Source organism: Onychomys torridus, chromosome 11 (genome assembly GCF_903995425.1).
Source record: "Onychomys torridus chromosome 11, mOncTor1.1, whole genome shotgun sequence".
NCBI classification, from domain to species: Eukaryota; Metazoa; Chordata; class Mammalia; order Rodentia; family Cricetidae; genus Onychomys; species Onychomys torridus.
This window is the reverse complement of record NC_050453.1, coordinates 33,400,037-33,415,436: the sequence shown is the minus strand read 5'-3', so window position 1 is coordinate 33,415,436 and position 15,400 is coordinate 33,400,037. Positions and strand designations below refer to the sequence as shown.

The 15,400-nt window shown below is 40.1% G+C and overlaps 1 protein-coding gene across 1 annotated transcript in view; it reads right to left on the bottom strand.

The window, feature by feature from the left end:
- Positions 1 to 320: 320 nt before the first annotated feature.
- The window catches only part of Klhl20 (kelch like family member 20), a 46,459-nt gene continuing 31,379 nt past the window's right edge, over positions 321 to 15,400 (bottom strand). The window contains exons 6-12 of the mRNA XM_036202964.1: positions 14,264 to 14,379; positions 10,537 to 10,720; positions 7,886 to 8,029; positions 7,020 to 7,153; positions 5,355 to 5,563; positions 3,588 to 3,694; positions 321 to 674 (exon numbers count right to left, since the gene is read on the bottom strand). Of these exons, the coding sequence (XP_036058857.1) occupies positions 590 to 674; positions 3,588 to 3,694; positions 5,355 to 5,563; positions 7,020 to 7,153; positions 7,886 to 8,029; positions 10,537 to 10,720; positions 14,264 to 14,379 (979 nt within the window). The 3' untranslated portion in view covers positions 321 to 589. The remainder of the gene's footprint in view (positions 675 to 3,587; positions 3,695 to 5,354; positions 5,564 to 7,019; positions 7,154 to 7,885; positions 8,030 to 10,536; positions 10,721 to 14,263; positions 14,380 to 15,400) is intronic.

The window sequence follows — 15,400 nt, the reverse complement described above, 5'->3', positions numbered from 1 at the left end:
CCAGTCCCCGTTACATTTTGGAGTGTTCTAATAGTGCAAGAATGGTAACTAGCGAATATATTTTGCACATCTATCTTTATCATTGGCAATCTTTGTAGATGGATAGTGTCTAATAGGAGTAACAACCAGATCATATGTAGCCCTTCTGCCCTTATCAGTATTTTCAAAATCAAACAAAAACCTAGGAAGGAAAGTAAATTTTGCAGCTTGGAATTTTTTTTTTCTCTCTCTCTCTCTTTTTTTTTTTTTTTTTAAATGATAGGAATAAGTAAAAAAAAAAAAAAAAAAAAAAGGAAAAAACAACAACCCCCCCCCCCAAATGACCCAAGCCAATGAAACAAAAACAAAAATCCCCATCAAAACTCCATGATAAATTAAAGCCAAAAATAAACCCTCTTCTGTAGAGAGTGGAAAGGTATTGTGCAAAGGAGGCGTCTGCAGGTGAGCTCCGTCGTTAGACTTGTAGTTCTGCATGTTGAGGCACCAGCAAAGAATAAATTTTGTTCTAATGTTTTCTCGAGCTGTACAAAGCTTCAAAGTCAAGGCTCTTCCAAATATAAAGGAGCGTATGCAAGACTTTTTTCTGTGTTCACCATATATGGGATTCACAATGTGTCATTTTAATAACTCCTACACCACCTCCTAGCCGTCGGTAATTCATCCCTCCATATAACCTGCAAAGATAGAAACAAACACTTATTTTCTAACTGGTAAAAGCTCTGCTCCTTCTAAATGAAGACATCACTCACAACATTTTCAGCTTTACGTAACTCTTCCAAAGATTAGAAGCAAATTGAACACAGTCAAGTAGCAGAATTAATTCAGCCCATGACTGAAAAGCTCTCAGGGGAATGTGGCTATCTGCTCACCTTTTTGCACTAGAGACATGCAGACTGGCTTCTAACATGCAAACCTCATGTTCTACATTTTTTGTGTTTAAGTTTATGTCTGGCTATTTATTTTCCCTGATACATTGTGTTTAAGTTTATGTCTGGCTATTTATTTTCCCTGATACATCTTCTCTTTGCCTAAAACGTTCTCAATTATTAATTAATGTTTTATTTTCTGAGATAGGCTCTTGTTAGGATCTTCCTTGGCTTGTGGCTGTGGAGGTGCTGGCATTATAGGTATTTACCACTGCACCAGCCTCAATTATTTTTATTTTTGAGCTGTTCTTACTCCAGCCTGGTTGCTTCAAACCCATGGCAATCCTCCTGCCTTAGCTTCCAAAGGGCTGGGATTATAGGTACAGCCACTTAGCCAAGTTGCACGATTTCTCCGTTCCCTTTCCCCTCCGTCCCTCCTTCCATTTCTTGTTGTGTATCTGTATATACCGTGTGTAGGTGCTTGTATATCTGAGACCAGAAGTCACCTTAGATGTCATTCTGCAGAAGACATCCATCTTGTTTGTTTTTTAAGACCGGGTCTCTCCGAGACCTGGAACTCATCAAGTAGGCTTGGCTGACTGGCCAAGGAGTCCAGGGACCAGCCTTGTCTCTGCCTCCCCAGCTCCGCTATTACAGATGCATGCCACCATGCCTGGCTTTTTCTGTGGTTCTGTGGATTAAATAAGGTCCCCATGCTTGCACAGAAAGCACTTTACCAACTGTCCTTTCTCTCCAGCCCATCAGTTCTTTGTTTTTATTCCTTGTCTATATAGTATCATGTCAGCATTCAGTTTGTGATTTGTGAACAAGATCATCTTTAAAGTTGAAGACCTTCAGGGTGGAAAAACAAACAAACAAACAAAAAAACCAGCTCCTCATTCCGAAACGAGATAGAATTGACTTAGGATGTGCACCAGGTATGGTAAAACATACCTGTAATCACTGGAAATGGAAGGTTGAGGCAGGATGACTATCTGAACTCAAGGCTAACCTGGGCCTACACAGTTCTGGGCCAACCTAGGCTATAGAGGGATACTTTCTTAAAAAGCAAAACAAACAAGCATGGTCCCAGGCCGATAATCCTAGCGCCCAGGAGGCTGGGGAAGGAGGATTGCTGTGAGTTCAAGGGCAGCCTGGGCTGCAGAGTGAGTTCCAGGTTAGCCTGGGCTACAGCGAGACCCTGCTTTAAAAAGCCCAAAACAAAAACAAAGTAAAAAAGTTTTGGCTGGGCATGGTAACACACACCTTTAAGTTCAGCACTCAGGAGGCAGGGGTGGCTGGATCTCTGTGTTAGAGGCCTGTCTGGTCTATATAATGAGTTCCAGGACAGCCAGGGCTACAGAGAAAGAGCATCTCAAAAAAAAGACACAAAACAAATAAAGAAAAAAACCCAAAGCAAGAAAAAAGTTTGAGATACTTTTTGAAACTACAGAGATTTAGGTATTAACTTCTCTGTAGATTATTTTTAAGAATTTCATGAATATTATTCACCATACATTACTAACTCTAGTGAATGGTTACTGATAAAAGTCTATACGTAAATTATAGCAACTATGAGACAGAAGTAAATGTAGCTATTTCTTAAATCGTGCTTAGTCTAAATTCCTATTTAAAAAAAAAACAACTGTAAGGAAGAAATCCGCAAGCGGTGGCTTTGCTTTGTGCAAACCTGCTCTTCTCTGTCCTTACCATTTCGGCGGGGCTTCCCGGCCACCCTCCCCAAGTAGCCATTCCTCCCTGTCGTCTTAGCCCTCTTCTTGGCTTGCTAAACACACAGCACTCCACCCAGGATGGCACTACAGTGCCAACACTGGTTCTTCAAGGAATCTGTCTTCACTTTTGTTCCCTCTGGGATCAGAACACTCAGGAAATCTAATGAGCATGGTATGAAAAATGTAATGTCTGAGCAAAAGTACTAAGTTGTTTTTCATCTGACCTTGGTACTGTGACTACTCTGCCGCAGAGAATCCCAAGAGAGTCGTTTCAGGCTCTGTAAGAGGAACTGGAGGGAGCGCCTGCTTAGGCCCTGCCGCTGGATTCTGAGATAGGGAGAGTGCTAGCAGGTGAGCCCAGGCACTCATCCTGCCAGCGTGTACTCTACCACTGTGCCCAAGAGGATTGAAAAGAACATAAAACCTACCAAACGAAGCTCAACATAAGTCAACTCCTAAAAATAAGATGTAGCTTCCTATCTAGAAGTAAACATTAAAACAGGCTGGATTTCAAAACAGAAGACTCTGTGTCAATACACTTTTAAAAGCTAAAAGGAATAGGTTTTAAATATTTTTTGAAAGTAACTACTTTTTTACCCCCCTAGAGCCTGTACAGACAAACTGAGCACCGAAGGCCTGGGTTCTGAGTCTAATAATGTCCCCAGCTTACTTAAGCACATCTTTCATTTTCTTGGTGTTCTGGTTTCGCTGGCAGGATGTGGTGAGAACAGAAATGATATTCTTCATTATTTTCCTACCTCTACTTATATAAATGAGATGGTTATTAGAAGAATTTCGAAGCATTTTATCAGATACTTCAGAACAACAAGTTACAATGCATCATCATGTCTGGGTTACCTCAGCCCCCTTCAGGAAACCACATGAGGACTTCAGTACACTGGCCATCCCAGTTTTAGTGGTCATGATCTTTCTCAAGCTCATGATTTCACGTCAGTAATGAAAAGACCTGCCACAGTCTAAAGGTTACCTCCACGTATTGGCATCTGGATCAAAAACTTCAATGGTCTTCAAGTATGTTGTGCCGTCAAAACCTCCTACTGCCATGAGCTGTCCATTGACCACCGCCAGACCAACCTGGAAGAGAAGGCACAGCGGCCGCTGCAGAACCGAGACAAGCACCGGGAACTTCAGACCTCTAGACCGACTGCTCAAATCTCTTATGGTTTCAGTGTATAGTTCCCATGATTCAGAAAGACAAAGCAGCAGTAGTCTGTGAAATTATGGGAACCATTAAATTATTTGTCTACTTACAAGAAGTACACAAGAATCAGAACATGTTTTTGTAAAATTTAGAAAACCATTCACCAGACATGAACGAGAATCTCCACATAGCTCCCACTTCTGGTTTGCTCACTCTAACCCTCTTTCTAAATTGTTACTAAGATATTCTTAAAAATACAAATATAAACATGTCATTCCTGTTCAGAAACTTCCTATCCTCCCTTCTATTCAACAATAGGTCTAAGGTTCGGAACGTCATTCAGGCTTTTCAGAAATCGACTACAGGCCACCATGTTTGGCCTCACCTTCTACATTTCCTTCTCCCCTAATGTGCTCTATGCTCTAGAAATGCTGGATTAACTGTTAATCTCTGCAATAGTATACAGGCTTTAATAACTCATGTGAATTAAGCCATTCTCCCATGTCCTTTATCACATACACCACTACCACAGCACATCTTTACTGTAAACATTTCAATTTCCTTCACCAGACTGAGAGCTTCATAAGAAGAATTTTGTAGACATTGCTGCCTTCTACGTGAATGAAAATATAATCAAGATGGAGCAGTAAGAATAACAGAAATATAACTAAAAATCTGTTAAGTTTTCAGATATGTGAGTCTTTCACTTGCTGGTGCTTTTCAGTGAAGCCCCTTGACTTTTTGCAAACAGAATTTGCTCCTTTTTATCCTGAGATTACGGAGTCCTTAGGGACTTCTCTTTCTTGTTGAGTATGTGTCCTATATTGATGGACTCCTTACATGATTAGTGGCTAATGGGCTGGGTTTCTCTGAGACAAATATTCCCAGGAGGGTGGATTTTATGGTCCACCTTGGACATTTTTTTTTTTTTTTTTTGGTTTTTTTTGAGAAAGGGTTTCTCTGTAGTTTTGGAGGCTGTCCTGGAACTCGCTTTGTAGACCAGGCTGACCTCGAACTCACAGAGATCCACCTGCTTCTGCCTCCCGAGTGCTGGGATTACAGGCGTGTGCCACCACTGCCTGGCCTTGGACATCTTTTAGTGGCAGGCCATTCATTCATGGTTGAGAGCACAACACCACTCAATCAGATCTAGCCTCCATTGTAGATGAGACAGACCCAAACCAGCTTTGGGCCAGATATGTTTGTATTAGTATGCAAAGTCTACTTGGAAAAAATAGGAATAGTTAGTGCTAATATACAGAAGTTAAATAGAGGAGTAGATGATATAGGGAAGATACCTTCCAGAGAAGTAACTGATAGAACATAAACAATAAAAAAAAGACACAATTAAATATATGAATGGATGGAAAATATTTAGCTACTGCAGTTAAAAGCAATCAAAAGAAACACAAGCTTTTTGGTTTTGGGTTTTCCCCCTTGACAGTGGAGACAACTGAAAATAAAGCGTGTGGAGATCAGGACGTCACCCCTCAGTGTCCTAGAGTAGCTCACAGTCCAGAGCATTCCTTCTGCACCCCCGCCCCGCCCCAGGGCTTGTTCTCAAGCTCCAAGCTCTCAGCAGCCAGCACTTACTCCACTCCTTCGGGATGTCATGGCCACCACGGGAGACCACTGGTTGGTTCTGGGGTTGTACCTCTCAGCACTGCTGAGCTCTGTGGTGTCATCTCTCCCTCCCACAGCATAGATCATGTCCTGGTACACTGCACAACCTAGGTGTTTCCTTCGGGTCCCCATAGGGGCTATGGTGTGCCATCTGTTTTCCTGAGGATTGTAGCGCTCCACTGCGGTGAAAAGAAAAGACCAGAAAATGACCACTCATCTGCTCCCTTCACAGCCACTAAACTGCAATGACATTTATTTTCAGTAAATAATCTGATCGGGAACCAGTTTCTTGCAGTCATCTTCTGAGGAAAGGACGTGGTAAGTTCTAGTTTTGGCTACATTACTAATTATATGTGCTCTCTTTATCTTCCAATGGAGTGGAACTAGATTGTGATTTATAAGAACAGTTTAGTACTAAAATTTTATTGTTATAATTGAACAGCTTCTGTACTCTTGTACTCCTCATATTATTTATTTATTCATGTTTTGTGCTTTTTTTTTTTTTTGTTGGAGCTGAGTACCGAGCCCAGGGCCTTGCACTTGCTAGGCAAGCCCTCTACCACTGAGCTAAATCCCCAACCCATGTTTTGCTTTTTAAAGATGGGGTCTTGTTCTATGGTACAGGCCTAGAACTCATTATACAGCCCAGGCTAGCCTCAAACTCATGATCCTCCTGTTCCTGCTTCCCAAGTACTGGGATTACAGGCATGCTTTACCATGCTAGTGTGTGGTGGTATTGTGTTCCCAAAAATATTGTGCACTCTAATAAACTTATCTGGGGTCAGAGAACAGACAGCCACTAGATACAGAGGCCAGAAAAAGGGAGCACACACACCTTTAATCCTAGCATTCCAGAGGAAGAAATCCATCTGGATCTCTGTGAGTTCAAGGCCACACTGGAAACAGCCAGGCATGGTGACTCACACCTTTAATTCCAGAAAGTGATGGCAGAAAGCAGAAAAGTATATAAGGCATAAAAACTAGGAACTAGGCTGGTTAAACTCTTAGGCTTTTGAGCAGCACAGTTCAGCTGAGATTCATTCTGGATGAGGACTCAGAGGCATCCAGTCTGAGGAAACAGGATCAGCTGAGGAATTGGCAAGGTGAAGTAGCTGTGGCTTGCTCTGCTTCTTTGATCTTCCAGCGTTCACCCCAATACCTGGCTTCAGGTTTGATTTTATTAATAAGTGCTTTTAAGATTTATGCAACACTAGTGTCTTTTAAGCCACTAAAGATACATAACAATGAATCTCATGGGTGTGCCACTGACATATCCGTAGATGAAAATACCCATTATCTCTAGACTGAAAAGGCAAAGAAGCGTGTAGTTCTAAGGTTTTATTTATTCTTGTATTAAAAGAATTATTATTTTTTTTTAATTGAGGGCAGGTTGTGATTATGGAAGAAAGGGAAATCACTCTATTTAGAAAGTATGTTTTTCCTCCCAACTGATGACTAAATGAAAAAATGCCTTACAGCTGGAACTCATGGAGGCATTTCCTTATCTGAGGCTCCTTCCTCTCTGATGACTCTAGCTTGTGTCAAATTGACACACAAAACCAGCCAGTACAGACAGATTCTTTACAGGAAAACGTGCTGCTTTTGGGACTCAGACTGCCTTATGGAGGGACTGACCTGTGTTGAGTGGAGATGTTCCATCAGAGCCACCTACAGCATATAAGAACCCTCCCAAGACAGCCACAGCAACTCCAAGTCTTCTAGTACTCATAGAGGCCACCCGAGTCCACTTGTTCTCCTTTGGATCATACCTGCAAGGGGGAAAAGCATATTCCTATTAGTCCAAGTCGTCTCCATAGGTCTGAAACCACAAGAGATATAATGGATTCGGAAATTTACCATAGCTTAAAAAATTGTTACCATAGTACACACACACCCACCAGATTTTGTTATTTGTGACAATGGGAAGAACATCGGGTACATTTTGTTAAGTGAAATAAATCAGACATGAAAAAAAAATGCCATGTGATCTTGAAGACTCAATCTAAAATTAGTCTAGTTTATAGAAGCAAAGAGTAGAATGGACTCCTCCTGCAGTGAGGGGTTGGCAGGATCAGAGAGATGCTGGTCAAAGAATAAGTTCAAGAAAGTACAACACGGTGAGTAGTTACTGTTGAAATTGTCGAGTGTAGATTTTAACTGCTTTCACCAAAACCCGAAGTATGTAAGGTAATACATCAGTTAATTAGTTTGACTTAGCCATTCGACATGGTTTAAATATTTAAATATATCATGTTTATCACAAATATATTTTTATCAATTAAAGAATAGACCCAAGGGGCTATAAAATGGTAGAGGGAGAGAACCAATCCCCCAAAGTCACACACAGACACAGAACCAGACACAGATACAGACGCATGCACTCACGCATGCTCTCCTTTCTCATAGTAAGTTCTAGGCCATTTAGGGCTACATAAAAATACTAAAAGAACTCTATATGTCCATTCAAACAATTGAAAATTATTCTGATTAAAATAAATCACCTCTCAACAATATTGAGGCAAGAGACACCATCCTGTCCACCCACGGCATAGAGAAAGCCTCCAAGTACTGCCACGCCAACGCTTGTCCTGCATGTGCTTGTAGGGGCCACGTCACTGCTCCACTGGTTTGTTTTGGGGTCGTATCTGCAGAGAACACACTGAAAGTTTGAATTACGTGCTGGAGCTTGGCTGTGTTTATGGTAATTTGTTGTGGAATAATCTTTCTGTACATTGTGAAAATGTGTCTTTGCCAAGGCACCTTCTGATTGGTTTAATAAAGAATTAAATACCCAATAGCTAGGCACAAAGAGGAGGGAGGGAGGGAGGGAGAGAGAGATAGAGAGTGAGCAAGCAGAGGACACAGAGAGGAAACAGGAGATGCAAGATGGAAGAGAGGTAAAATGCCATGAGGCAAAACATAGATGAATATAAATGGGTTAATTTAAGTTATAAGAGCTAGTGGGGCAAGCCTAAGCTATAGGCTGAGTTTCATAAGTAATAATAAGTCTCTGTATCATTTTTTTGTGAGCTGATGGCCCAAAGAAAAGTCCATTGCAGTATTTGGAACATATAAGCACATATTTCTATTTAAGGGCTGTTCTTTCCTCAAATAGATTAATAATCAAGCATATGAAAACCAAACTGAGCAGTGCTGGGGGCCACATGCTAGTAACTGTTCTGCTACAGACCTAACCTAAGTTACATTTTTAAATTTATTTTTAACATTTATTTTGAATACATTTTTTTCTTTAAAAAAATCAGAATGATACAGAATTCCATTTCAATTCCAGTCTCTTCCCATTTGGATTTGACATACATCCTTTAAGCCTTTGCAATAAAATGTTATCCATGTATGTATTTATTTAAATAATACCACACATAGCAGTTTTCTTCTTTGATATATTTTTGAGATCTCTTTTTGTTAATATAATTACAGGTTTTTCCTCCGAACTATTTTGTTATATTATAATATGTGATGCATTGTTTAATCTTATTTTTTAAAAAATGATTTATTTTTTTGGTTGGGGACTTAGCTCAGTGGTAGAGTGCTTGCCTAGCAAGCACAAGGCCCTGGGTTCAGTCCTCAGCTCCAAAAAAAATAAAAATAAAAATAAAAATTTATTTTTATTTATGTGTATGTATATGTGTATCTGTGCATATGTGCCTATGTTTGCAGTACCCACAGAGGCCAAGAGAGGGTGTTGGAGCTCCTGAACCTGGAGTTAATGGTGGTGAGCTGCCCAACTTTGGTGCAGGAAACTGAACTCAGTTCCTCTAGAAGGACAACAGTGTTCTTAACCACCGAGCCATCTTTCCAGGCCCTTAATCATATTCTTATTTCTTTATTCTTAGGTTGTTTCTGATACTCTGATAATTAGAAACAGGACTTACAAGGCTGAGCACATAGCTCAATAGTAGAGTGCTTATCTAGCATGCACAAGACTTTTAATCACTGAAAAACAAAAACAAAACAAAAGCAAACAAACAAAAAACCCCCCAAAAGAATGCTAAGTTGCTCCCTGTATAGCTATATCCATTTTTACTTTTAAAGTTTTCATTATTTTATTTTTCTTTTTGTTTTGCTGGATTTTGTTGCTCTTTCTAACTTCTTGATTTAAACACATGATTTGCTTTTTCTTTCTTTTTTCTCTTTGACACAGGGTCTCACTATGTAGCTCAGAATGGCCTCAAACTTGTGATCCTCTCTTGCTTTTCCTCCCAAGTGCTAGGATTACATGAGGGTGCCACCTGTTGCTTTCTCTTTTCTTCCTTTCCAATGCATGTAACGGATCACTCATGTTTACCTCTGTGTACCACCTTAGTTACATTTTATATGTTTGGTATATACTGATCTCATTGTTAAGCTATAAACATTTAGTTTGTACTTTGTAATATATAAATATATTAGTTTGTACTTTTATTTAGTCCACCGATTGATGTCTAAGTGTCATTCTCTCTGTCATCTCCCCCCGCCCCCCAATCTACAGAGCCAACCCTTCTGTTTTTGTTTTTTAGCTATGCCATATCTAGAAGCAGTATCCAGAACTGGATATACCAGTTTTTACAGATATGCTATGGAGCTATGACAAATCATTGTAGGTCAACACAACTTAACGAAAGAGAATATGTGGCAATAAGAAACTTAAAAATAATCACTCACTATAGAGTTCCAATGTGCCAGATACCTCAACAATTGAACAGTATGATGTGCACAAGCATGCTTAAAATACTCATGAAAGAGCAGAGGAACGAGGGACTCATCCATAGTCAGAGAAGGCTTTGTGCAGGAAGTAACATCTCAAATCTTGTAAGCCTTAAAGCGTCAAAGGTGTTTCAGGGAGAAGAATGTATGTATGCATGCGTACAGGCAGGGACAGAAGAAGGCAGGAAGCCAGTTTGACCAGAGCTGTGGCTCTTGGTTGTGTCTGCAGTAGCATGCTTAGAGAATGGTGTCCAATGGGAAGAGACCAGAAGAATTGGTGGAGATCAGATCACAAAGGTCTTGTGTGTCATTTGAAGGAGTCTAGACTGTTAATTAGTCTCACAGATGCTAAATAGTAATGCTAAAATAGTAAGTTACATTTGTTTCTTAATTGACATTTCAAACAAAATCATAGGGACAATAGGAATTTTTTTCAAATTAACCTTACCTTTCAACACTATTGAGATATGAGGATCCATCATGGCCGCCTACTGCATATAACAGGTCATCAAGAACACTGACTCCAACTCCACATCGCCTTTTACTCATTGAAGCTACCATTCGCCACTCATTGGTCTGTGGATCATACCGTTCAACACTGGAAATGGCATCTCCACTACACCAACCACCAACTAGGAAGTGACAGAAACGGTTAAGAAAATACCTGTCTGAAGGTAGACTGCTAAGCTCACTGTGACCTAATGCTCTGACTCACTAAGCACATGTAGAAGCAGGTCAAGGACAAGTTATAGTCACCAAAAGTCACCAACAGTTACTGGGCTATAACCTTGATCTTGGATTCTAATCTCCACAACTGGAAGAAAATGCATTTCTTCTGTCTGAATTACTGAGTCTATAATATTTTGTTATGGCAGCCTGGGTAGACTAATACTGTGAGTAGGATTTAAAAAAAAACTGCCAAGTTCCATTATCCTATTCTAAATGACCATATGGTGGGGGGAGGGCTGAGGTAATGGCAGATAAGCTAAATTTGTTTTTCTTTCAAATCATCCCCATTTCAATACAAAATGAGAGTGATTCTGAAGCTAAAAAAACCACAAGGTTATTTTATTCTCAAAACACTTTGGAACTACTAGTTTTTACATGGTGTCAAATAAATTCCTGAGCTTCATTAAAAGCAGAATAATATTAACCATCTTCTAGACAGACCTAAAAGTTTGCTTTCTTTATTTCAAATCTCAAAGTGATATAATTTTACTTTACTGTTGTTTCATCTAAATCAAAAGAGTCACCTAGTACTAAACCACAGCACGTCTTGTACACAGTAATTTCCTTTAATTGGGCATATACAAGGAATTTCAATATCCAAGAAGACATTTTAAACTCCAAAATGGCCCTGGGCTGGAAATGTGAAGGTTCATAATCTTTGAGATCACTCAAACAGCGTAATCATTAAATCTCTGGCACAAGTGCATAGTGGAAAGTTATTAAAACCAGCTTTATATTGGACTGTATGGCTTCACATCAAATAAATGCTACCTGGTAAGTGGTATTCTTCAATATCCATAGGAAAAAAATGGACCTTTCAGGAACAAGATTTAAATCTTGCCTGTTGACTTAAGACAAGTCTGAGGCATAGTTTGTTAGTTCCACTGCCTCGTGGTGTTTTTGTGTGCACTATGATTCCCATGTCAACCACGGATGACATAGCTATTAGAGACTTAACTGTGGATCCCAAAAAAACATATATTCAAGCCAAAGTCCCACTTTATCTGGAGACTGCCTTTAAGGAGGTAATTAAAGCAAAATGAAGTCATAAAGGTTGGCCATCAGAGAAGGACTAATGAGAGCAGAAGACAGCAGAGTTCTCTCATCCTGCCTCTGTGTGCAAGGAAAGGCCACGTGAGGCCAAGGACACAGAGAAAGGCACTCTGCTTATGGAGGAGGGAGGTCTCAGCTGCAGCCACCGCTGCTGGACCCTCAGCCTACACAACTATGAAGGGACAGATTTCTTTTCTTTCTTTTGTTGTTTTTGAGACAGGGTTTCTCTATGTAGTTCTGGCTACCCTGGAACTCATTCTGTAGGCCAGGCTGGCTTCAAACTCACAGAGACCCATCTGCCTCTGCCTCCTGAGTTCTGGGATTAAAGGCATGCACCACCACACCTGGCTGAAAAGACAGATTCTATTAAGCCATTTGCTATGGTGTACCAAGTTATAATTATTAAAAAGAAATCCCAAACCTGGGAATTCTTAATTTCTGTTAAATAACATGTACCTAAAGAAAAATATTCAGAAAAGGGACCATATACCTTTGTATAATATATGTGATGCTTACAATTATTTCAGATAACGGGCTGGAGAGATGGCTCAGAGGTTAAGAGCACGGGACTGCTCTTCTAGAGGTCCTGAGTTCAATTCCCAGCACCCACATGGTGGCTCACAACCATCTGTAATGAGATCTGGCGCCCTCTTCTGTGTACATAATAAATAAATTAAAAAACAAACAAACAAACAACAACAAAACCAATTATTTCAGATAGATTTTCCCAAAACGTGTTACAATAAAGAAGGCTATGCAAACTTTGCAGGCATCATTAAACCTAATGAAAATTGAGAGTAAAATCAAGAAATGAACATAGCCATAGTGGTAGCACACATTTTTAATCCCATCACTTCAGAGGCAGTTCTCTGTGAGTTCGAAGCCAGCCTAGTCTACAAAGCGAGTTCCATAACAGCCAAGGCTTTTCCACAGAGAAACCCTGTCTCGAAAAACAAAACAAAATAAAACAAAACAAAAAAAGAAAAAAGAAAGAAATAGATCAATAAGAATAAACATCTTTAATCTGAAAATCTGATATTTGAAATGTTCCAAATTGCAAAACTTTTGGAGTACTGACATGATTTTAAAGTATTGACGACTTCAAATTTTTCAGATCAGAGACAACTAATCCTTAGAATCACCTAGAAGACATGTCTCTGAGTGTGTCTATGAAGGTGTTCCCACTGAGGTCCAGCTAAGGGGGTGGTACCAGCCTGAATGGGGGTGGAACCATTCCATAATGAGGGTCTGGGATTGAATAAAGAGAAAAAGTGGATAAAGTAAGTTGAGTATCAGCATCCACTCTTGGCTTCCTGACTACAGAGCAGTGTGGCCAGCTGCTTCATGTCCCTGCCACCACAGCTGAGAGCCACTCTGGCCGCCAGGCCGTCCTCAACAAGATGGGTTACACCCCTAAACCGTCAGCCGAAGTAAACCCTTCTTCTCTTAAGCTTGTTTTTGTCAGCTACTCCGTTATAGCAACATGTATAGTAACTGACATATGTGGCTATAAAGAAGTTCCCCCAAAAGGAAGGGTCTCAAACATTTGCAGGCAAACAGTAGCAGTAAAATAATATATCAGTTGTCTTGAGCTCAACCAATTTGAAAAGAGTCAGGAGTCTTTAATGTAAAATAATGCTTTTGGAAACTCCATGTAATTATGACCTGACCTGCACTTTGGTATACAGATTAATGCATGTAACAAACATACCTTGTATGATATATTTAGATGGATTTTCAGAGTATTCTTTTTTTTTTTTCTTTTAATATTTATTATTTATACAGTGTTCTGCAGCATGCTGCACCCTGCAGCCAGAAGAGGGCACCAGATCTCATTGTAGATGGCTGTGAGCCACCATGTAGTTGCTGGGAACTGAACTCAAGACCTCTGGAAGAACAGCCACTGCTCTTAACCTCTGAGCCATCTCTCCAGCCCCAGAGTATTCTTTTGAAGAATAGTATTGTTGACTTACTATGTGCATCTTATGATTGCAGGTATCATAACTATCTAAATGATTATTCAAATATATATGAAAATATTTGGTTCAGAGTATGTTAAAATTCAAGCCTGTACTGGGCATGTATCTTATGATAGCAGGTATCATAACTCTCTAATTGATTATTCACACATACATGAAAATATTTGGTTTAATCAGAGTACATTAAAATTCAGGCCTGTCCTAGGCATAGATAGAACCTACAATTCTAGCACTAGGAGGCTGAAGTGGGAGGGCCACAGGTTTGAAGCCAGCCTACACTACAGAGAAAGTTCCAGGACAGCTTGGGCTATACAAAGAGATTTTGTCTCAAAAAACCAAACCAAACCAAACCAAACCCCCCTCCAAACCCCTGAACAAACAAACAAACAAACAAACAAACAAACAAAGTGACACCTGCAAAGAGCACTTCTCCACACCGGATAGGTTTCCGTGGTCTGGTCCTTGGCCCTTGCATTAGCGGTCGCTCTTGAGGCAACAGGAGGTAGTTTTTAGCCTCATCTACCAAGTCTCTGTAGAAAAGAAACTGCATTTATTCCAAATGGCTAAATACTGTTGCAAGTCAAGACCCTGTACGGTGTCAGAAAACACATGCTGGCAAGGGAGCGAGCACAAGTCAAGCCAAATCCTTGGTGCCCGGCAACACAGAAACTGGCACAAACATGAAACCATGACGCAAGTCACACTAGGAATTCTGAGTTGGTTAGCATTTCTACCATAACTTCATGCTTGAGGCAAATTTTAACCTAAAGCTCAACAATCATAAAGCAGATAGTATCTTACCCATCCCTCCCCCCATAAAAAGTCAAACTCCATCACCAGCTTGCATAGTCACTATTGTCTAATGAGTTTTATTAGGTTCTACAAGTTATGGGGAAAGGACATCAGTAAGAGCAGTAGGTATCTGCTAGTACTTTAGGACACTAATACTAAGGTACTACTATCTACAACATATGTATGGTTTAATACAACCTGTCCACTGACAGGAACAAAAAATTTCCCAATGTTCCTTTAAGAGCACAGTCTAGAGATTATACATAGCACAATATTCTGTACAGAAATCTCCTAGGTGATTCAGTGCCTGATTTATGTAAATTCTACTACACTGTTACACTTCAACTCTACATGTGCCCTGAACTACTGTTTTAATTTCTCACTATTTATACTACATCGAGCAATTCGTACATGATTGGTGCTATGCATAACCCCAAAATGCATTTTTCTCCTAATTTATTTATCCTAGTAACAAAATAAACAGAAACCAAACAAAAATGAAAACCAAAGATTAAGAGTGTTTTCTGGTTCCCCAACCCTGAAAGACTGATTCATCAGTTTGTACTCCAGCCAAAGATTCCAGACAGACTGCAGTGCAGACACTAACAGTCAGCACAGAAGTAACAGCAACAGTGCCGCGACCTTCTAATTGCTGCTAGACACTCACGTAACGAACAGCCCTGTGCGACAGGTCCTCATCTCTCGCTCTTCAGTGATGACTGAGCTATAGCACAGAGTAAGCACTGTCCAGTGCTGTGG